The 24,031-nt window shown below is 37.7% G+C and overlaps 1 protein-coding gene across 12 annotated transcripts in view; it reads right to left on the bottom strand.

Annotated features, from left to right (window-relative positions):
* Positions 1-1,283: 1,283 nt before the first annotated feature.
* EXOC6 (exocyst complex component 6) overlaps positions 1,284-24,031 on the bottom strand; it is a 352,011-nt gene continuing 329,263 nt past the window's right edge. For all 12 annotated transcript variants that reach the window (XM_072739522.1, XM_072739519.1, XM_072739524.1 and 9 more), the window contains 2 exons: positions 3,908-4,020; positions 1,284-2,573 (listed from right to left, as the gene is read on the bottom strand). In XM_072739522.1, the coding sequence (XP_072595623.1) occupies positions 2,441-2,573; positions 3,908-4,020 (246 nt within the window). In that variant the 3' untranslated portion in view covers positions 1,284-2,440. The remainder of the gene's footprint in view (positions 2,574-3,907; positions 4,021-24,031) is intronic.

Genomic DNA, 24,031 nt, shown 5'->3' with positions numbered 1-24,031 from the left:
GGAGAGGAGCCGCTCTCCGGGGTCCCGACGTGCGCTGCCAGCGCCGGGCCCGCGCGCCCGCCCCACCTCCCTCTCGCCCCGGCCCACCCGGGCACATTTATACAGATAGTGGCTCCCTCCCTGCGGACCCGTCCCGATTCAGACGACGTGACGCGCCCATGCATATTTAAAGCGCTCGGAGCAGAGTAATGATTGGAGGCGGTGGGCAGCGGCGGGCTCGCCCACGGGGAGTGGGGAGTGGCAGCCGCGAGGCGCGCGGGCCGGGCTGGGGGCCGCGCCCCGCGCAGGTCCTCGGGCGGGGCCTGCAGTTTCGCGCCAGAAGTTCCCGGCTGTGCGCCCCCGGCGGACCCGGGCCCGGCGGCGTCCCCAGCCCGAGGCGGGGTGCCCATCCTCTCTGGGCACGCGAACCTTGACGGGCTTGAGGTGGGGGTGGGGGGTCCCCTGGGCTGTTTCAGTTTCCAGGGAAACTGAGGTCTCCGAGGGCGGCCTTGCGTGGCAAGCACATGCGAGGGGTACCCGGGGCCGAGATTCTCCGAATCCCCATCCCCGCCGCACCCGCGTCTGATCTACCGCTTCAGGCCCCCTGCGAAAGTTGGTTGTGTCATTGCTGCCCGAAGCTTCGCGGAGACTCCGTAGTCCCGCCAGCAGCCGGTATCTCCCGGCGCCTTTCCGCTCTCCAGGGCCGATTCACCGTCCCCTCCCACTCGCAAGGCCCCTCCGCGCCACCCCGTTCGGTCTCCCAAGATGCTTCTCCGTCTGTGTCCGGTCCGAGAGCTCCAGATCTCCAGGGCATCGGCGTCCCGGTCCCTACAGGGCAGCCCGAGAGTAGGCGGGGAGTGGCAGGGGTGTTCCATGTATTATGAAAGAAGGTGAATCTCACACCACCATGGCTACGAACCCACCGGGGGCTGCTTCAAGCAGCACAACAGCGGAGTGTCTCCGGATCTGGGGACGCCTCAACCCAAGCCAGGGAGACGCCCTGGGTGCCCTGCGGGGCTGGGGAAGGCACGCGAGGGACTCCACATTCCAGTCTTCAAAAGACCTAGCTGTTCACCACTCCTCTTCCAACTTCCAGATTTTACTGTGCGGAAGAATTGCCATGTTTTCCATGTAGTATTTTTTTAAATGTGAAGTACTTGAAAGATTGAGATGGTGAAGAGAATAAATGCATCTATCTTTGTTTTGGTGACACTCCCTATTCCAATAACCAGGGAATAAAAGTCTTTCTAAAGGAAGCAGTGGTTTTCAATAAGGAACCTCCGGATAAATTCAACAGCAGTGCATTTTCTACAACTTGCTCAACCTTTTTAATGTTTCTTCACAAAATCAAGAAATGTACATATAATTCTTTACACTTATTTTACAGAGTCAAGTGTAAGTTTCTTACAGGCATAAATCCTGAAAATGCAAAAGGAATATTTAGCATAAATACAATGAAAAGAAAGTTGGGATCAGACTGGTATTTCCATTTGGACCACGGTAATCTACACAGAAGAAAATGTACATTCATTTTAGATTTTCCAGAGTTCATTTCGTTTGGCTTGTTTCCATACAAAGGATAGGTACTGACATCTGCTATCTGAATAAAGTAACCTGACCCCTGTAGAAACTTCTGTGTGTACAAACATATCTACCCTAGCACAAGCAGCACCTGAAGTGGTTTACCTCACTTCATTCCTTTCCTCTTTTAACTTGAACCAAACCAAACCAAATAAATCCTAGAATGGGGTCAGCTACAAATAATATGGTTAGAAATATTAACTCTGCTAACCAGAAACAACACTGCAGTTTTAGAAAATCCAAACACCTTTTTATTTTTTTCATATTCAGAACCATTAAATTAAACCACCCAAGCAGAACAAATAATTCACATTCTTACTGAGTTAAATCAAGTTTGATTTCAGGGATCTTTAAAGATTTGCATATTTTCCTCTCAGAATCTGCAATATTGGAAAATTTAGTCTACTTAAATCATATTGAAATGAAAATAAAAATTAAGCCACAAAATGACAGTGAAATACTCCCATATCAGACATGATGGCATTTCAAAACTGGATAGTGATGAAAAAAAAAAAAAAAAACAACAGAAAAGACATTCAAGTCTAAATAGAAAAAAATACTTATATGTAGAGGCATATAAGGTTTTTCTAATGTGTTTAAAATCAGTTTCATACACAAGTTTGACCTAATTTATATATTACATTTTGCCTTTTTTCCCTAAATGTGAAAAAATTAATGTCACACTTTCCATATATAAAATAGTATCCAGTTATTTAAAAATCCATACAAATGATATTTTTGTTTCTTGTTTCATCTCTCATCAGTGTCTTTTTTTCTACTGCATTCTTAAATGCTGCAAACAAATTAAACTATCATGACCCGTGCTTGTTAGAGATCAATGTTGAATCACAGATTTGGTGTCACGGAGTGCAATCCAAGTCTATGTATGCTGGGACATCCCATTCACCAAACTTCTCAGCTGTTTCACGACTGTCTCTATCAACTTCTGCTTGTCTCGATCATTCTTCCTGAACTGAGCAAATATATTGTTCTTTTTGCTAGTATCCTTCATCCTAGGAATATATGTGAATGAAGAGGCTTGGTAAAAGGAAATTAAAACTATGCTGTCACAAGTAAAATATCTTGGCATGCTCTGAATTATCTCATACTAATTCTTATGCTTGAAAAATATACTTCAAAGAAAGTGGAGACTAATAAAAATACAGAGAAAGTAATTACACAAAAAATTAGTAGCTTTGTTTTATGCTCTATATCAAGTGGGTTTTTTTTTTTTTTGAAAGATTCTTTATTGATTTATTCATGAGACACACAGAGAGAGAGGCAGAGAGACACAGGCAGAGGAAGAAGCAGGCTCCATGTTGGGAGCCAGACCTGGGACTTGATCCCAGGTCTCCAGGATCACACCCTGGGCCAAAGGCAGCGCTAAACCACTGAGCCACCCAGGCTGCCCCTCAAGTGGGGTTTCTGCATTAGTATGTAAGTCTAAAGTATGTTAAGTTTTCTAATATAATATTTTCTAGTATCATCCCACTAAGTATGCTAAAATACATACCCTCTATGGACTCTGCAAATCACATTCATAGCAAAACAAGGTGAAGGAAAAATAACATTAGAAAATCTAAAGCAGCATTTTCTTTTTTTGTGGCCTCAGTAGTGTTTCATGGCATGGTAAAATAAATTTACATTTGTTTTATTTTATTTTATTTATTTATTTTTAAAGATTTTATTTATTTATTCATGAGACACACAGAGAGATAGAGATACAGATAGAGATGGCAGAGAGAGAGAGAGAGAGAGAGAGAGAGAGAGAGAGATAGGCAGAGACACAGGCAGAGGGTGAAGCAGGCTCCATGCAGGGAGCCTGAAGTGGGACTTGATCCTGGTACTCCAGGATCACATCCCGGGCCAAAGGCAGGTGTTAAACCACTGAGCTACCCAGGGATCCCCAATTTACATTTATTTTAAACAGTTCCTTTTGTCCTCTCAAATCAAATACATGATAGATATTTTAAAATGTGGGAAAATAATAAACACTTTTAATTCAAAAATTGAAAATTTTAATAGTGATACCTGAAATGAAATATGATTATAGTGAAAGGAAAACCTGCCACATCATGAGAGGGAAAAGTAACACCTAAACTTCTTTTTAATTGGACAAGATGCGTCAAAATTTTGTTCACATCAATATAAACAGCAATCTCATAAAACCACACTGACACTACACCAGGAAAGAGAAAGGGTTATGTTTTGGTCATTAAAAGGACTGAGCTTTTAAGCTCCATTTAGACATTTCTCTTTTGTTGAAAATCTCTAGTTGTTCAATCATCACTAAATCACAAAATGCTAAAATGTTATGTATGCAAAGAAGTCTTCAGGATATACTCACTTCTCCAAAAGAGTAAGAGCTGTATTTGGATTCACCCGAAGGTACTTAGAAGCTGGCTGTCCATAATCAGCTAGATAAGTAGACCAATCCCAAACCATAAACAGGTCAAGGAGCTGAGGAAGATAGGGCAAAAAACGTTAAACCAACTTTTGACTACCTATCATAGCTAATACATACAGTATATGCCATTCTGGGTCCACTCTAATATGACCTGCTTCTTAAATGAAACAAAATAAGGAATCCATTTTTAAAATTTTATTATTAACCATACTTTATAGCAAAAACAGCATATACTATATTTTTACTTTTGAAATTACTGAAATTGTCAAGGGTCGCTTTTCTAATAGAATACTTGATTGCATTCTCAAACGATTGTAAAATAATGAAAACACTATTAATAGAATTATATTAACACTTGTACTGATGTATATAGATTTAATCTTCATACATTATTCAGTTCATACTTCCATTTAATTAATAAGGGCTGGTGCTACTGCCTGTTTGAAGAATTTCAAAGAACTTAAATTGAACCTTTTTTCGTAGAGGTTAAGTATGTTTACCTTTCAAAGAAGCCGTTTGTACCTAGACTTTTCCCAAAGTAATTTAAAACAAAAGCTCAGATAATCTCAATTAAGTGCATTAAACAACCTCTGCTGGATTCTCCCTGGTGATAGATCTTCAGTAGTATTATGAAATGAGGGCTTCAGGACTCAGCCTGTTAACTCTAGGCAATCATTTTGTATAAACAAACAACAACAAAAAGAAGCCCTCTTGTATTCCGTAGTGTTTTAAAATTGACTATTTGCTTTATAATCTCCAGTTAGAATTGTTGTCAAATATGGAAGTAATCTTTTAAAAGCAATGCCATGCCTAAACCAAAGCACCAAACTCCTTATCCAACTTTAAAACCCTAATCTCCTTTAAGCCATTTAAAACCAACTTCCTATCCCCATTTGAATTGTTTCAGAAAGCTAAATACTTTACTTACTACCTTCCTTCAGTTTTTAAATTCTTCTTTCTTCTTGTTTTAACTCACTTTGTAAGTAAGGAGTGTACTGGTTTTGCTTTCAATTGAAGGACACATTTGTATTTACTCATAGAATATGTGAACCAATCTGTGGACTCTGGGAGGGACAAAACTTCAGGGGTGATTAAAACCTAAGGAAAGGTTACAAGAAACTACCTCTTTTTTAGGAAGGTAATGGATTGCCTGACTTTTTTCCCCATCCAATATTAACAGAGCTATTAATAGAGCCGTTCCTGTAAAAGGGTGAAAATTCCATGATAAAAATATTAACTACTAATATTAAAAGCCCCTCTATTTTCTTTTGGACAACAGTCTAGGCTATATCAAAAGTTAAGATCTTGGTAAAGAAACTACACTGAAACAGCGCTAAAAGAATATACTGTCTGAAAAAGAAAAGTTATTTGAAGTTTAAGTTTATTTAATTTTTGACTGTTGCTTGGCGACAAGCAACTTTCACACGGAGGGAAAAGCTAACTTTCACACACACTGATGGCTAAAATGAAAACCGGCATAACATCTCTGGAATGTGATTTTATAATACATGTTTAAGAACACAAGAAAAATGGCCATTCCCTTGGATTTAGTAATCTTACTTCTAGGAATTGAGCTTCAGGAAATAATAATAAAGGTAGAGAATAATGATACTAATCTCAAAAACATTAATTGTGTTATCAAAAAACTGAAGGGGGGAAAAAAACAAAAACCCTGAAAACATGCCAAATCTCATTATTGAGAAAATGGTAAAATAGTGAGGTATATCTATTTGTAAGGTGAATATCATGTACTTATTAGAACTGATGTGTATACAAAATTTTAAGTATCTTAGTAAGATGTTTCTGATAAACGTTCCTACTAAAATTACATAAACACTCATCAAAAAACACTGGAGGAAAATTTTCGAGAATGTTAAGAATGGCTCTTATTTGTGTGGTGGGATTATGGGTAACTGTTACTGTCTTCTTCGTTTTCATAATATTCCACAAAGGTCACATTAACTCTGGAATTAGAAACAAGGGTTATATATTTGTATATTAAAATAATTTCAATAATAAATACTTCTCACACAGTTGTTAACAAAAGCCTAATTTTGAAGGATTCTTCTTTTAGGTGTTAAGTATAACACACAAGTATATTTGCACAAGTATGTGTGGGCAAGCGCACAGTCAGCAGAAAGTAACCACTTAATACACTGGCTGTAATCTCCCTTTCTTTCCAAAGGCATTAGCAACATGACCTTTGGGATTTGGAAGAGGAAGAGGCCTTAAAATAAGTCTCTTTTTTCTCTTTGGCTGATCTACCCCCAGGTGGGAAAGGAGGAGTCCATTTAATGAATTTAAAACTTATACCAACTCTAACAGTGAATACAGAACTGGTTCTTCTACATAACAGCACAAAAACAGATTCACTTAAAGAAATACTACGCTTACAATTTTCACATATGGTCAGATACTCATATGCAAATCTCTTATTACTAGAAATTACAGGAACCCTAAACTTTAACCTGCCTGTTTACATGTAGACAGGTCTAATCTACATGTTTTTAAATGTACATTAATACTTTATAGAAATACACATTGTGCATCATTAACTTGTAGATATCAATGGAAACCTGCATAAGGTTGCACATTAATGGTTAAGGAATGCATTGCCAATGTGGATTAAAGGCCAACAATCTAGGTAAGATTCATTTATTCATTCAACAAATATTGACTGCCCACCTATAATATACTAGCTACTGTGCCAGACCAGAGATACAGTACTGAGACAAATAGTCACTGTCCTTCAAGAGTCTCCATTTTAAGTGGGAAAAGTGGGAAAGCAAGCAGTTAAGTAATATTTTGATTTTTAACATGAAATTATACACTTGATCTTAGCCAAAAGGCTGAGAAGCGATTAACATGAAATTATAAAGGAAAAAAACATTCACACAAAATCCTAGTAATTTAAACTACAGTAACACACGAAGCTACATCTATTTAATTTTCATTTTTTTTAGTTTCAAGGTTTTTTTTTTTTTTTTGTCTTTAAAGATTTTTATTTATTTATTGATGAGAGACACAGAGAGAGGCAGAGGGAGAAGCAGGCTCCATGCAGGGAGCCCGATGTGGGACTCCAGGATCACGACCCAAGCCAAAGGCAGACACCCAGCCGTAGAGCCACTCAGACGTCCCTAGTTTCAAGTTTTTATTTAAATTCCAGCTAGTTAACATACAGGGAAGCTACAGTCAATTTAATATTTAGAAGCTGCCGATTTCTGTAGGAGCCAGTGACTGCTTGCTCATCCTTCTCAGCCCACGAATCCAGTGGTTGTAGACTCCAGCGCCATTTCTGTGTCTGTGCCCCAGAGGACTCATGGATACAGGTGCAGAGGAAATATTGAGCCATAAAACACACTGCTCTCCTATTCTGATTTCTCATTTCCATGTGTGTAAGGATTCTTCAAATGCAGAATACAGCATTTAATAATAGAAACAAACTTCATAATGCTAGGCAGCCAAACCCATAAAGTGTGTCCAGCAGAGTTTAACCACTCAGTAGACATTCAAGAAATAACTTACTGATTGATGATGCCAGCCCATTCCAATTTTACTCAGGAGCTTTTTCCTTAAGCTTCTCAGAGTATAAAAAATGAGCACCCTTGGGATACTTGGGTGGCTCAGCGGTTGAGCGTCTGTCTTTGGTTCAGGTCCTGATCCTGGGGTCCTGGAATGAATCAGGCATCAGGCTCCCCACAGGGAGCCTGCTTCTCCCTGAGGCTATGTCTCTGCCTCTCTCTGTGTCTCTCATGAATAAATAAATAAGATCTTAAAAAAAGAAAAAAAGAGTACCCTACAGACTTCTTTGGCTTATGCTCAGAGCTATCTGAAAAAAGGCCAATGTTGGCCTGCGGGCAAATTAGGGCTAGTGAATACAGTCAACTGGGTAGCACCCAGGCTTTTCCCTGGGGCACTGGTAAAGAAAATAAGATTCTGGGGGGCAGCCTGGGGGGCTCAGCAGTTTTGCACCACCTTCAGCCCAGGGTCTGATCTTGGAAATCCAGGATCGAGTCCCACGTCAGGCTCCCTGCATGGAGCCTGCTTCTCCCTCTGCCTGTGTCTCTGCCTCTCTCTCTCTGTCTCTCATGAATAAATAAATAAAATCTTAAAAAATAATAATAAGGTTTCCTCATGATAAAGACTAAAATCTAATGTTAGTAAGAGTTAAATGATCTTCTCAGAGAAAGAAGCACTAATATTTCTGAATGGCCTATCAGTGTCCTTCATCCATAATTATTACAAGGTCCTGTTTCACTTTTTTATTTTAAAAAAATTTTTAATTTTATTATTTTATTTTTTTACTGTTTCACTTTTTTAGATTGAAGTATAATTGCTACACAATATCCTATGGGTTTCAGGTATACATTGTGATGTGGCATTTTTATACATCACAAAACGATCCTCAATGTAAGTCTAGTTACCATCTATCACCATAGGAAGTTATTATAGTATTACTGACTATATATCCTATGCTGCATATTATATATCTATGACTTTAAAACTGGAAGTTTGTACCTGTTAATCCCTTTTACTTATTTCACTCACTCCAAAACCACTCCCTACTCTGGTAACCAACCATTGTCTCCTGTATCTGTGAGTCTGCTTCTGTTTTGTTTGCTCATTTATTTTGTATTTTGGATTCTGCATATAAGTGAAATCATTAAGTATTTGTCTTTCTTTGACTTATTTCACTTAGCATAATACCTTCTAGGTCCATTCATGTTAACACAAATGGCAAGATTTCATTTCTTTTTATGGCTGAGCAATATTTCAGGATTCTATATATATTTATCCTGTATATATATTTATCCCACAGCTTTATATATTTATCTACTGATGATGCTTAGGTTGCTTCCACATCTTGGCAACTGTAAATTATGCCACAATGAACATACTGGGTGCATATAGCTCTTCAAATTGATCTTTTTGTTTCCTTTGGATAAATACCCAAAAGTGGAGCTGCTGAATCTTTTTTTTTTTTTTTTTTTTAAGAGAGGGAGAGAGAGAGAGAGAGATGGGGGAGGGTGGGCATAGGGAGGAGAGAGAGAATCTTAAGCATGCTTCACACCCAGCATGGAGCCTGACAGTGGGGCTCAATCTCACAACCCCGAAATCATGACCTGAACCAAAATCAAGAGTTGGGCACTTAACTGACTGAGCCACTCAGGTGCTCTGTAATTGCTGAATCTTATGGCAGTTCTATTTTTAATGTTTTGAGGAACCTCCACACTGCTGTCCATGGTGGCTGCACCAATTTACATTTCTACCAGCAGTGCACAGGGTTCCCTTTTCTCCACATTCTTGCCAACACTTGTTATTTGTCTTTTTGAGAATAGCCATTCTCATAGGTGTGAGGTGATATCTCACTGTGATTTTGATTTGTATTTCTCTGTTAGTTATATTTAGCATTTTTTCATGTGCCCATTGGCTGTCTGTATATCTTTCTTTGGAAAAATGTCTATTCAAGTCCTTTGCCCATTTTTTAACCGAATTGTTTAGGGTTTTTTTTTGTTTTTGTTTGTTTTTTTTGATATTCAGTTGTGTACGTTTTTTTGTTTTATTTATTTATTTAAAATATTTAGTTATTCATGAGAGACACACACACAGAGAGAGAGAGAGAGAGAGAGAGAGAGAGAGAGAGGCAGAGACACAGGCAGAGGGAGGAGCAGGCTCCATGCAGAGAGCTTGACGTGAACTGGATCCCGGGTCTCCAGAATCACACCCTGGACTGAAGGCGGTGCTAAACTGCGGAGCCACCCGGGCTGCCCTTGTTTGTTTTAAAGGTTTTATTTCTTTATTCAGGAGAGATGCAGACAGAGAGGCAGAGACACAGGCAGAGGGAGAAGTAGGCTCCTTGCAGGGAACCCATCGTGGGACTCAATCCTGGATTCCAGGATCATGCCCTGAGCCAAAGGCAGATGCTCAACTGCTGAGCCACCCAGGTGTCCCTAGTTGTGTATGTTTTTTATATATTTTGGATAATAACCCTTTATCAAATCTATAATTTGCAAGTATCTTCACTCATTCGGTAGTGTGCCTTTTGTTTTGTTGGTCTCCTTTACCATGAAAGAGCTTTTCAGTTTGATGTAATCCCACTTCATTTTTTAAAGTAAAGTTCTATTGAAGTAAAAGATATAACACAAAACTAGGACATTATTCTTGGGTCCTACCTTGTAACTCTTATGCCAGACCAGAGTTACAGAAATGAGCCCATTTCTATAGGCTGCTACCCATGCCTGCTTTGATCAAAAAGCATGATCCCGGGTCTTTGGAGTAGTTTAAAAAGAACATGCCTGCTCTGGAGGAAGGCATGAGGAAAACTGGAGTGGTGTGGGGGAAAAAAAACACTGTTACTCACTTTCACTCCATACACAGTCATAGCCTTGGGGTCTACCTCTCACATTTGGTCAGGTTTCACAGGATGCACTATATCCTTAATATTAAAACCTAAGTTATGGAAAACCTCACTTCTCTACCTTAAGCTTTGCTCCCTTTCAGATGGCAGTACACAAACAATACATTTGTTATTAATTACACAAAATATCTCTCAGTCTTGAAAATAAACAGTAAGACACAGTCTCAACAGGTGAATTTATTAACATACATACCTGATATTCAAAGATGTAGATCAAACATGAACAGAAACAAAAATCTTCCCTAGATTATTCAAAAGCAATTTTATAATTACTTATTAAAGGATAAAGTCAGACATATTATAAACAAAATTGGTATTAAGTCCTATAAATGGGTTTGTTCCAATAGTCAAGTAAAGTAATTCTACCTTAAATCCTTTTGGGAAGTAAAGCAAAGTATGGATCATACAAAAATGAACAGCAAAATACGATGCCTCAGTTCTATCTCATCATGATTTATAAGATTATCTAAAATTTGTATCCTAACTTCTTTTTTCATCAAGGATTCAAAAATACCCTTCACAACAAATCTGATAACATAAAGTGGATTTATGCCAATATCTGTAAGTGAGTTGTAAATTTCACTTCCTCAGCATTCCCTGTGTGTGTCCAGCAAACAACGATTCAGCTTAAGCAAAAAAAAAAAAAAAAAATGATTGCATGTGTGGTCCCATTCATATGCTCAAAATAGTTAAATCGCTTCAGAATCACTGAAGAATTCATTTGTGTCAAGGCATGTGGCTTGCTGACAGTTTCTTATCCTAAGTCTCACTCCCAGTTTATACCCAAGAAACTGGGGGTCTCCGACCTGTTGAGATCACTTTGTGCAAATGACACAATGAACCTAGGCTGACTTAAAACCATTCTATGGAAATCTTGAAGTGACTTTTTGCCTTTGTAAAAGTGAACCCAGAGTGCCAGGTCATTTTTTCCTTGAATCTGGTTTAGCTTTCTTTGTTTTGAATCTTTTGGGTTTTGCTTTTGAAGCACCTCAGGGGCAGTGACCCAAGACAGAAGATAAATAAAGCTAAGCCAACCTCAAGAGAAAAGCAATTGGGGATACCAGGTTTGCTTTTGTAAATGTGAACAGTGACCTGGGGGCTCAGGGTCAACCTTAGTCCCCAAAATTCCCTTTTCCAAACACCAAATCCACCTGGGACCTCAGAGTTGGCTTTGCAGATTCCAAAAGAAAAGCAGGAGATCATTTTTCCTTTCCCTCCAAAATGCAAAGGCAATGCAAGGGTTCCTACAGCACTTCAGAGATTTAAACAACAAAAATCCTAAACCATAATACAGCTTTAACGAAGAAATATGAGCAATTAGGCACTGGGGATTCAAGAAAAATGGGTCTTAACTAAGTTAGTCCCAATGGGGGAAAATACAAGACCTTTTTCTAAACAGATGTTAAAATCAAATGATGAGCTTAATATGATTTTTAAAGCTCTTGGCTTTACCCCCTTTCCAGCTATTCAAAAACACCACATAATGGAAAACTCCACATCAAACACAGAAGAGGATTTTAAGTAGCAGCCAGAAAGGGCCTAGGCAAAAACTCTTAAGACGCAGTACAGAGCCTTTACTCGCCTCACTTTTTGCCCTCAGGTGTTAACTGCCCTCAAGCTTCTTCATGCTGATATACCTGACTCCTATCTCACAACTGTCCTCTTCAAATGTCCCATTTGCCAAACCTGTTCTCAGCCAGCCTTTCCACTCCCACCTACGTAGGACCACAAGCAAGCTCTGGGCAAGCACTCTGCAGAGACTGTTTAAAGGTATTGATCTCTTCAGGTCATTTCACTCCAGGAACTGCACACAGCAGAAGTTAGAACTTTCTCAAAGTATTTGTGATGCTAAGTTATGTAGTACTCCTAGATAACTCCTTGAGTGGGTTTGGATTTTGGGAAAAGAGGTAAAAAATGGAATTTACATAATCAAATTTATACAAGTCCACATTTGCTTTATCTTTAATTTTTTGGTCACTATCATGTCTAAAATGGCATAAAAATACATATATATGTATGATTTTATGTGGCTAATTTATTAAAATAATTTTACCAAGTAATACATGGTTAATAATATAGAGCCTATCATAAAAACCAACAGTCCACTGCTCCACCCTTCCCATTCTCAGAAGCAATCACATTTAACTCCTTCTGTTTAATTATGGTGTCTCTAAATACACTCTAAATACAGTGTCTCTAAATACACTTACTTTTCTAACTTTTGATTTATCAGTTTGCATCTATCATATATAACGGTTTACCTTACTTACACAACCTTCCTATTTTTTAAAAAAGATTTTATTTATTCATAGAGACAGAGAGAGAGAGAGAGAGAGAGAGAGAGAGAGGGAGAGGGAGAGAGGCAGAGACACAGGCAGAGGGAGAAGCAGGCACCATGCAGGGAGCCGGATGTGGGACTTGATCCGGAGACTCCAGGATCACTCCCTGGGCTGCAGGTGGCACTAAACCGCTGCGCCACCAGGGCTGCCCACAACCTTCCTATTTTTGATCGTTATCACAATTCTTCTCTATTTTTACTTTTATAACTTTAATATAAACTGCTATTTATGTTACCTTTATAAAATTTTTAAGACAGTTTTGAGATGTAGTTCACATACAGTTCATTCATTTAAATTACATGAGTCAATGGCTTTGAGTATATTCATGGAGTTGTGCAGCCATCTCAAATCAGTATTAGAACATTTTTGTCACCCAAAAGAATCTCCATACCATTAACACTCTCCAAATTAAGAGTCATATAACGTGTTTTTTGTAGTGAGTTTCTGCCAATTAGCATGTTTTCAAAGGTCATCCATGTTGTAGCATGTGTTAGTACTTCATTCTTTTTTATTGACAAATAATCTACTGAATGGATATGCCACATTTGTTCATCCATTCATCAGTTAATGGGCATTTGGGTTATTTCCATTTTTTAGTTATTACTAACAATACTGCTGTGAACATTCATGTACGAGTTTTTATGTGGATTTATGTTTTTATTTTTCTTGGTTATATAACTGGGAGTAGAATTTGTTACAAAAACTTTTAAGATCTTTTGACTCTCCATTTAGTAACATAAGAAATTAACATCTATTTATATGGTTTGAATTTTTAAAATAGATTTTATTTATTTATTCATGAAAGACACAGAGAGAGAGGCAGAGACACAGGAAGAGGGAGAGGCAGGCTCCATGCAGGGAACCTGACATGGGACTCAATCCTGGTTCTCCAGGATCACGCCCTGGGCCAAAGGCAGCGCTAAACTGCTGAGCCACCCGAGCTGCCCATATGGTTGAATTTTAAAATAATTATTTGGCAACTGGGGTTTAAGCTATTTATATTACATATTTTAACCCAAAAAACGATAGATACTTAACTGAAGTTTTCTAAAAGTTTCTTATAAATGCCAAAGATGTTAAAATTATTATCAAGAATTTTTCTAGTGTCTATTTCTAAAAAGCAAAATCCCTATAATTATCCAAAACAGGAAAAGAAAATTTCAGATAGTTTCCTCAGGTACATTTACCTCAAACAGTTGAGTATGATTTTGATTTTTATAATACCTTTACACAAACTTGGCCTGTTTTTTTTTCAGTCATGAGAATACCTAGTTCAGTTTCCTGATATTGAAAGGTGGGTTACATATTGAACAAGAGCACTTACCTAATTACCCAAACCAGAAATCTGCATTCAGATTGATTTTGGTTGATGCTGGTGCTCTGTTTGTTTGTTTGTAAGTAGGCTCCACACCCAGCATGGAGCCCAACTTGGGGCTTGAACTGAGATCAGGAGTCAGTTGCTCAACCAATTGAGCCACCCAAGTGTTTCATCATTCAGTCTGTTTTGACTCCTCTCTTTCACAACTCTGGCAGCTAACTTATTCCAAAATTGTGCCAATTAGACCTCCTAAATATTTCTTGAATTCACTTGCTTCCTCCTTTCCATTTCTCCTACTATATTTTAATTCAGATATTATAATCTCTATCCCGAGGCCTTTGGTCTCACCTATCCCACTCTTCTCCCTTCTAATACCCCAGATCCATCTCCACACTGCTGCCAGAGAGATCCAACTAAAATACAAATGTGATCACAACATTCAGTTTCTTTTTACTTTTTTTTATTTTCAAAGATTTTATTTATTCATGACACACACACACACACACAGAGGCAAAGACACAGGCAGAGGGAGAAGCAGGCTCCAGGCAGGGAGCCAGATGTGGGGCTCGATCCTGGGACTCCAGGATCACGCCCTGGACAGAAGGCAGGCGCTAAACCGCTGAGCCACCCAGGGATCCCCACAACATTCAGGTTCTTAAAACCATCAATGGCTTCCCAACTTCTTTAAGATAAAGCTCAAGTTCTTTAACATGAAATGAAAACTGATTTTGTACCTAGTCCAGGTTGTTGGGGAGAAAGAATTTCCTCTGCCTTTCAAAGTCCTCCTAACTGGACTAAGAATCAAATTGATGTGAGACAGATTAAGTGGAGAAAATTAAATTTAATAGCTTACCTATAGAGAATCTACACAGACATGGAAATTCCAAAGACAATGAGGCAACATGAAGCTTATATGAGCTAGAGACAGCAGTAGGGTCTGAGGATACAAAGGGAAGAAGGACCATTAGCAGGAAGGTGAAAGGAGATATTTGGGAAAACAAAGGTCACCCTATAATGCAGAGAAGTTTCTTAGGTAAAAAGGAATCTCTGTTAATACTCTCTTCCTGGAACAAACAGGCATTTGAGGGGGACATAAGGAGCTTTATATCTGCTGAGTTTTGATTCCTTTTAACCCAAAATATGCCAAAGTTCATGCCTAAGTGGCCCATCTAGGGGTGGCCAACCTTTTGGCTTCCTCTCCTACTTTGTAATTTAAGCTCCTAAACAAGGAATTCCTAATAGTTCTCTTAAGAAGAACCATGATAACCCTCAGTATGTTGCTCATTTTCTTTTCCTCTGTGTGGAGTTGCCTTCCCCTCCTTCATCACCCATGTAACTCTTATTTATTCCATAAAATTTAAATTTCTTAAAATTTAAATCTCACCTCTCTCAAGAAGTCCCCCAGACCATCCTGGTTGGGTTTTCTGTTCCTTTCATGTCCTCAGAGCATTTGCCACATCTTTATCACAGCATTTTCCACAGTATACTGATGTGTCTGCCTACCCATTAAATAATTAAATATAAATTCCCTTTGCAGTTTGGGTGATTCCACGGTTATTTCAGCCCAGTCTCTTTTCAATATCCCAGCAGTTGGAAGTGCCTTTACTTCCTCCGAATAATGTACTTTGTAAGTGCCTCAAAGCTGGCAATTTGTGTTGCTTGTATTTGTATCTTCACATTTGGCCCAGCACTCGGTGTATACTAGGCAACAAGTAAATGTTGAGATGAAACCGTGCATGTTACCTTGTGACCCAGAATTTTATAAGTCTATGCTGAACTCACATCTTATATACTAATAAGACAGCTATTTAAAGATAGCATAAGGCAAATATACCTTAATGTTAACTATTAATAATTAAAACATCTTTGAATTTTTAGTAATGTCTTATAATTATTCTGAAAGCTAGACTGGTCGATTTATTGACTAATTTGTGCTTACAGAATACACTAAAAATATTTCACAACCAAAGTTCTGCTCCTGAGTTTACCTTTTGTAAACCAGGGATGCCACCATCAAACATACTAAATAAACATTCTCAGGTCATACATTTTTCTGTCCATATCCATTATATCATCTGCCATACTTCTGTAACAAGTAGTAAATGTAATTACTTCACCAATAAAGTTCTCACTTCCCATACTCAGAAAATCAAACCTTGAAACTCATGATGAGAGGTGTTCACCAGACTTTGATCCTCTCTGTAAGTCATTTTGCTTCATCAAAGCTATGGAGAATGTTGGCAACTCGAACTCCAATAAAAAAATACACACACACACACACACACACACACACAAAAGCTATGGAGAAGATCTGCTTGTATAAATTGGCTGTGTAAGACCTAGAGCAATGAAGGAAGACAAGATGGATTAGCCAATGGAGAAAAATTATATGCCAATGTGTCTATACTCCAGGATATAGTTCCTTGAATGAAGTGAGCTAGAGACTAAGCTAGTGCTTCATTATATACTCCTTTAAATGCACTTTGATAAAAAGAAAAAGGGAGGGAGAATAACCATTTTTTTTTTTAAATTTGTGAATCTAAGTGGATATTTCTCTCCCTTCCTCCCCATAGTTGTGATTTAAAATAAGGCAAATGAAAACTTGGAGAATCTAATAGATGGATTAGTCTTCAATAAAATCAGTCACATATGTTTTATTCTAAAATTTTATAAGTCAAGTAATGTATAGTATTTTTAATTTGCCATTAGTTATAAATGCATCATTCTCTTCTTTAAAATGGAACTCAGACCACTTGAGATAAATAAAACAAAACAAGACCATTAAATCCCAATCACTACTGGAGTTAAAGGGGATAGTTCCTGGTAATACCTTAGCAGGTAGTGACAAAAGTGGAGACCCAGTTCCAATCACTGCATAACTAGATTTCACTATGGTGAAACAGGGAACTCAATTTCAATTGTGTATCTCACTTGTTCTGCTTTCTAGAGATAAGGTTTCAGTTTTATATCCTAAATATAAATATAGATGCTTTACCATTTTGCTATGGATTCCCAAAGGAATGTAGAGTTAGCTAGACTACTGTAGTTAGCATGATGGAAATACAGAAAATAAGAATCTTTGTGGTCTCCATTTAAGACAAGAATATTACATTATCTCAGTGAGTATTTGTATTTAAGGGGGCTTACATCCTCATTCATCTCTTTCAAGTCTTAAAAATAAAGATTTTGTAATCTTTATTCAAACAATTTAAAAAGGTCTGTATTTAGTTTACTTTTCTACAATCTAAAAGGCACTTCTTTTATGCTAGACAATTTATTAACCCTTAATTATCCAGTTACTTCCAAACCTGACTGTATATGTAATTACCTTTAGTCAGGTGTAATAATTTACTTAATAAACATGTCAGAACACTTGCTGCTTAGTCTGTTTCAACAGATAAATTCAGTTTTTCCACAGCCTCAAGGCATAATTAAATTTGAAGAAAGGGCAGTTATCAAACTACACTGAAGCTGATTCACCAAGGTAGGAGTATACAGCAGGTAGCCATGGCTTACGGTGGGGCCTGATTCTTGCCTTGAGTGCTTAGGTGATAGATTTCTGGGACAGGGTAACAGTGACAATGCTGTGACATTCTGACCAAAGCAGGTATCCACATGAACTTCAAAATGGGCAACAAACTTTAAGCTGAAGCTTAGTTAAAAAACATCTATGGGTTAAGACCTATTGACCTCATATCTTCACTATAGGGTACAGAATTAAACTATAAAAAGAGAAACTAAGTAAAAACAGCAGGGGAAGGACTTATCTTCTTCAGAAGATGAATGCAGCCAGTGGAATTAAATAGATTGTGATCCCTAAGTCTTGCAATGCTTGCATGATATGAATCTGTATAATGGGAGTGCAAAAAGAAATCCCTACCTGACCTCTGGATAACATAAACAGAAAATCAGGTCATTTCTAAGCAAAATAGGCTGCGTCATCTTGTTAAAATAATTGTTTCCATTTTACTTTGCATTAACACTGTACATTAGGCCATCAGAAAAAACTCAAGCTGCAAAAGTTTCTTCCTTTTTTTAAGATTTTATTTATTTATTCATGAGGAACACACAGAGAGAGGCAGAGACATAGGCAGAGAAAGAAGCAGGCTCCCTGTGGAGAGCCCAATGTGGAACTGGATCCCAGGACCTGGGATCATGACCTGAGCCAGAGGCAGATGCTCAACCATGGAGCCACCCAGGCACCTGAAAGAACCTCTTCCTTATAACACATAATACCAGACCCAGCACCCTCAACACAGCCAAGACGGTAAAGTTTGTTGATAATTAGGAGGACAAAGAAGGGGAGAGACGGATAACAGGTAAAAAGTCTAAAGCATTCTTTAAGTATTTACAGATTAGCTGAAAATAAATTAATAAAACATTTTTAGTTTTATTTAAGTAATCTCTACATTGACATGGGGCTCAAACTCACAACATCGAGATCAAGAATCATCTGCTCTACAGACTGAGCCAGTCATTTGCTTCATAAAAGGAATTTCATTCTTAGTAAGTATCTGGGAAATAAGAGAATATTCAATGATTTTAAGGAAATATTCAACAAATACTACATCTTAAAATGAGTCAGCTTTTTTTTCAGAATAATTTTTTTAAAGATTATTTATTTGAGAAAGAGTGCACAGTAGCAGTGGGGAAGGGCAGAGGGGGAGTGAGAAGCAGACTCCCTGCTGAGCAGTGAGCCTTAGACGGGGATCCAGGCCCCAGAGATCATGACCTGAGCCAAAGGTAAACACTTAACTGACTAAGCCACCCAGGTGCCCCCAGAATAATTTTTTTCTTTTTTTTTAATAATTTTTTTCTAAGATTTATTCATTCACTTGAGAGAGGGAGCACGAGAGACAACAGGGGAGGGGCTACAGGGAGAGGGAGAGTGAGCCTCAATCTCAGGACCCCAAGATCACAACTTGAGTGGAAAACAAGAGTTGGACACTCAACCTACTGTGCCATCCAGGCACGCCATTTTCACAATAATTTTAAAATATCTGCTATTTGGTAACAGTGCTTCAGAATGCTAGAAACTGGCAACATTTGGTTGGGCAAATCAAGCTCCTCCAATATCTCACCTAATCAATATTCTATGGATATTATATGCCTCATGATTATATCTCATACAGAAAAAGTACTGTTTCTTATGACACCAATAGTGTATTTATCTTACGCCCTATTAAATTCCCTGACTGCTGGTTTTTTTTTTTTTTTTTAAAAAAACAAGTTACTTTCATTTTGAATTAATCATGTAAGGGGGTGGTAAACTCTGGGTCTCAACTTCCTGTTCTGTAAAATGAAGAGGTCGAATTTGCATGTGACAAGCACTCTATTTGACACTATTTGAAAATTTGACTTGAAAAAAATGATGATAACCCAGTCTTTGGATTGAAGGAATTTTTCAAGTGTAATGGAAGAGATTTTCACAAAGCATAATTATGAACTAAGATGCTAATTACACTGATGGAGTTATGTACAGGTTACTATTGGAGCATCCAATCTTGTTTAGGGGGTGAGAGATAAACCCAAAAAGGCATCTGAGATAGTATCCAAACAGAGTCTGAAAAAGGGAATTAATCAAGGGAAAGGCAGTGGTATTTCAAGCGAATGGGACAGCATGAGAAAAGGCACAAAGATGAGAAACAGTTGTGCTTATAGGGAATGTCATGCACTTTAGTTGATGTTGTTAAACTTATCAGTAAGGGATTAATACAGAATAGGCTGGAGTAGGGGACAGGGACCAGATCATAAAAGGACATGGATGCCTTGTTTAGAAACTTTGGGGAATTCTAAACAAGAAAGTTCACCTGGTCAAACTCATCACTTAGGTAAATCCAGCAGCTCTGTGAAGAGTGGATTTGAGGAGAAAAAACTAAAGACAGGAAAAATAATTAGGCAGCTGTTGAAATAATACACTGGGACAAACAAGTGATTGGGATAGAGAGAAGAGGATGAATAGGTAATAGACAGATAGTTAGGATGGAAAGAGGAGGCTGGGTTTGAGAAATATTAAGAAATATTTAGGAGGAAAAATTCCTAGGACATAATGATTGAATGTGAGACATGGCAGAGTGGTGCCATCAACCAACCAAAACAGAGAATATGAAAAGATCTGATTTGAGAAGGAGGAAAGATGATGTGTTGACAGCTTTAGCCACATAGGATGTAGGAAATGTCTACCAAGCAACTGCATTCATATCTAAGGCATACAGCATTTGTGCCAGAGATTTGATGAAGAGTGGATGAGCTCACCCAGGTAGAATGTGTATAGAACAGAGTTCTAAGGATAGGAGCCTCAGGGATACCAACATTTAGGGGGAAGGAAAAGGAAGCCACAAAAAAACCATAAAGCATTAAGAGAGTATAGCCATTGAAGAAGAGAGAATTTTAAAGAGGATGTGATCAACATTATCAAATACAGCAGAAGGAACCAATAAAATAAGGGATAAAAAGGTCTTCTGGTCATCCCTGGTGACCCAAGTAAATGCTGTTTCAGCACTGTGGCAAAGCAGAGAGTAGAATGAGGAAAGAAGGAAATAATTATGAATAATTCCTTTAAGGAATGAGGATACAACGGAGAAAATAAAGAGACTGTAAACAGAAAGAGACTACAGAAGATATCCCCCTGCCTGCCCTCTGTCTGTCTCTTGGGTAGGAAAGAGTTGAATATGTTTTTAGGCTAATGTAGTTAGGAAAAGGATAAAGCAGAGGAAAGGCAGATGAATAACGAAACAAGTCCCATGGAAAGATGGGGTCATGGGCATAGGAAGATGAGAGAACCTTGAATAAAATGGCTACCTATTACATGAGTCTGAGGATGGAAAATGTGGATGCATGTGAATATAGATAAAATAAAGCAACATTGAGGGGCACCTGGCTGGCTCAGTTGGTGGAGCATGGGGCTCTTGATCTCGGGGTTGTGAGTCTCACTTCAGGTATAGAGATTATTTTTTTTTTAAATCTTCTTAAAAAACAAACAACAAAAGTAATTGTAAGAGACTGGTGGTGTCAGAGATGAATGAAGGAGGTTCAAAGGAGCTGGAGCTTTCATTCAAGAGTAGAACAATGGCCTAAAAATGGAAATGGGGACAAGGAGAACACGACCTCTTTAACACTGTGCAGCCTGTGAGAGTCCTGAGCTCCCACTAGAAGGCTACTGGGTTAGCATATCCTCAAAATTCTAAGACAGGACGGGAAGAAAACATTCAGCAAAAGCGCTGAGGCTGTAGGGCCATTTACGTTGGAATGTCTTCAGATGGCACACCCTAAGAGGAGTAGAAGTGAAAAGATACAGAGTAAACAAAACAATGAGTGAATAGACAGGAAAAAGTTTGGGAGGCCAGAGGAGAGGAGAAAGAAGTAGAGAGAGAAGAGAGAAAGTGCTTCACTTTAATGAGTAATCAAACATTTTAATCTTCTAGAAACACCAGGTCTTAGGAAGAAATGATGAAGGCTGTCATGAAGTTTTTCAAAAGGTAAGAGAAGCCTCTATTTGAACACAGACTTTCTCAAGACATCAGGAGTAGCAGCAAATGCCCTGGTTAAGGTGAGAGCTTGTAGGAGGTTTGGTAGGATTTTAAGTGTCTTCTAATTCTCAAGTCTTAGGATTTCATGACCATTAAAATCATTAGATCACAGACTGAAAGTAATTAAAAGATGATCAGACAATTAAGAAAACACAAGCGAGTCAAAGAGAGAACTATGAATTGTAAAATACTCTAGGGACTAAACTGTCACTATTAAGTACTAAAGCACTGTAATATACACCTAAGAAGGAAGTTCAGGAAAAATACAATAAATTATTCTCAAATTAAATAATTGCTTCAGCAATTTCATCCTTTCAACATGTATTAGTAAAAATTTTCATCACGACACAAATCCACTTGGCTCTTAAAATGTCTCTACTGACCAAAAAAACCCAATTAAATTTCTCTCAGCCTTCTAAATATGAGGATGGGTGGCTCTGTGGACCCCTAAAGTTTCACTCCGAAAGCATGGAGTATGTGCATGTACCTAGTTTTGGGGTTTATCTGTTTTCACTTTCCAACCAACTTATGAGTCCTTCAAGGGCAAAGATAATAGCTCTTACTTCTCCCTTAGGGTACTCAATAAAAGCTTGTTGAACTGAACTAAATTATACTTCATAGAACACTTTGAGAAGCCAAAGTTTAAGGATTGTCTTTTCTGCAACAAAAGGAAAACCAGAGAGATTAATGCACAAGAAAAATCTAATTTAAACCACTGGAAAAGCTTTGCATAAATATTGTTTGAGTCTGGGACTCTTTCACATACAGATTACCTACAACGGACCCTGAGACACTGATAGATTCTCTACACAAAGTTCACTGATCACCTGTTAATTTTTCTTTATTTCCATTTCAGACCATTAGTTGTACTTGTGTACAACTTTTCACTTGAACATCTCATTCCAGAGAAACACAGGCTTTTCTATACTTTATAAAAGGGAAACTAAAGTTCAGAGAGATTAAGTGTCTTGTTCAAATTTATATGTAAAGTAGGATTAGGATCTAATTTCCTCAATTTATAAGTTAAGTGCTTAAAACAACCAGATTAGGATGGATTAATTTATACAAGATTTCCTTTTATTTGTATGTATAACCAATCTGATTTCAAAAAAGAATGCTTGGTAAAGTTTTAGAACACTGTTGTAAGATTCACACAAATGGCAAATATAAAGGCAGTCTAGGGAATTTTGTGTTATACAGCAAAAATATCGTAAGAGCGGACATGCTGGTTCTGATTAGAATACTCATTAGTATGTTAAACAGTGCAATAATCATTGCTGTTTTTCTGACAAAGCATTTAAATATTTACGCTTTTCATAAACTATACTTCCAACTCAAAGAAATCTATAATAGAAAAAATAGTTTTCACTCAAAAAAAGAAAACAATTATTAAGGGAAAGGATTTCTTATAATGAATAATAGGGAGTTTGGCAAAAATGTGAATTAATATTGAGAGAAGAATAAAGTTCCATGCTGAACAATACCAATACTGCATTTATATCTAATAATTAGTTTAATGGATGTATAATATTTATAAAGACCAGCTATCGCTATCCTTCACTGCTGGTAGAAGATTCTAAAAATTTTAACCTATCCCTTTCAGTGAAAAAAATTATCAAGAATATTGATGATTAAAACATTTAAATTTGGGACTGCCTCTCTTTACATTATACACCAGCTTATAATTCCCAGTCTATGGAGACAAAGAGTTACACCTTGTGTAACATACTGAAAATTTACCACAAAATTAATCACAATATAATAATGCTTATATTATAAATAAGAAATATTCCATATTTGCCCAAATACATACTTACATGAATAATTGTTTCTCATAACTTTTACTTTTGTATATTGCTACAATTTTGTAAGTGTTATTTTTTTTTTTTTAAGATTTTATTTATTTATTCATGAGAGACACAGAGAGAGAGAGAGAGAGAGAGAGAGAGAGAGAGAGTCAGAGACACAGGCAGAGGGAGAAGCAGGCTCCATGCAGGGAGCCTGATGTGGGACTTGATCCTGGGTCTCCAGGATCACACCCTGGGCTGAAAGCGGCAGCATTAAACCCCTGAGTCACCCGGGCTGCCCTAAGTGTTATTTTCATAGTACTCTGTAATTCCACTTTTAAAGGCCTACAGAAATACTTACACAGTGCTCAATATAGAAGTGTAAGGATACCAACTACAGCATTATTTATGTGTAGAAAAACTGGAGAGTCCATAGATGTCCAATAAAAGGGGGTTTATTTAATAAATTAAGGTATATTTATAATACAGAACATTATGAAGAAATGAAAAAGAATGAAACAGATCTATATTTATCAATATGAAATCGTGTAGTATTACAGGGAAAATGTAGCTTATAGCATAAACGATCCTCTTATTCACCAAAAGCAAAAAAATCTACACTTCTGCACGCAAGTGGGTGCTTCTGTATTTGTGTTTAAATGTACATTTTATT

This window comes from Vulpes vulpes, chromosome 15, assembly GCF_048418805.1.
Source record: "Vulpes vulpes isolate BD-2025 chromosome 15, VulVul3, whole genome shotgun sequence".
In the NCBI taxonomy this organism is placed as follows: Eukaryota; Metazoa; Chordata; class Mammalia; order Carnivora; family Canidae; genus Vulpes; species Vulpes vulpes.
Note: the sequence above shows the minus strand (reverse complement) of the source record. Positions and strands in the feature narration are given on the sequence as shown.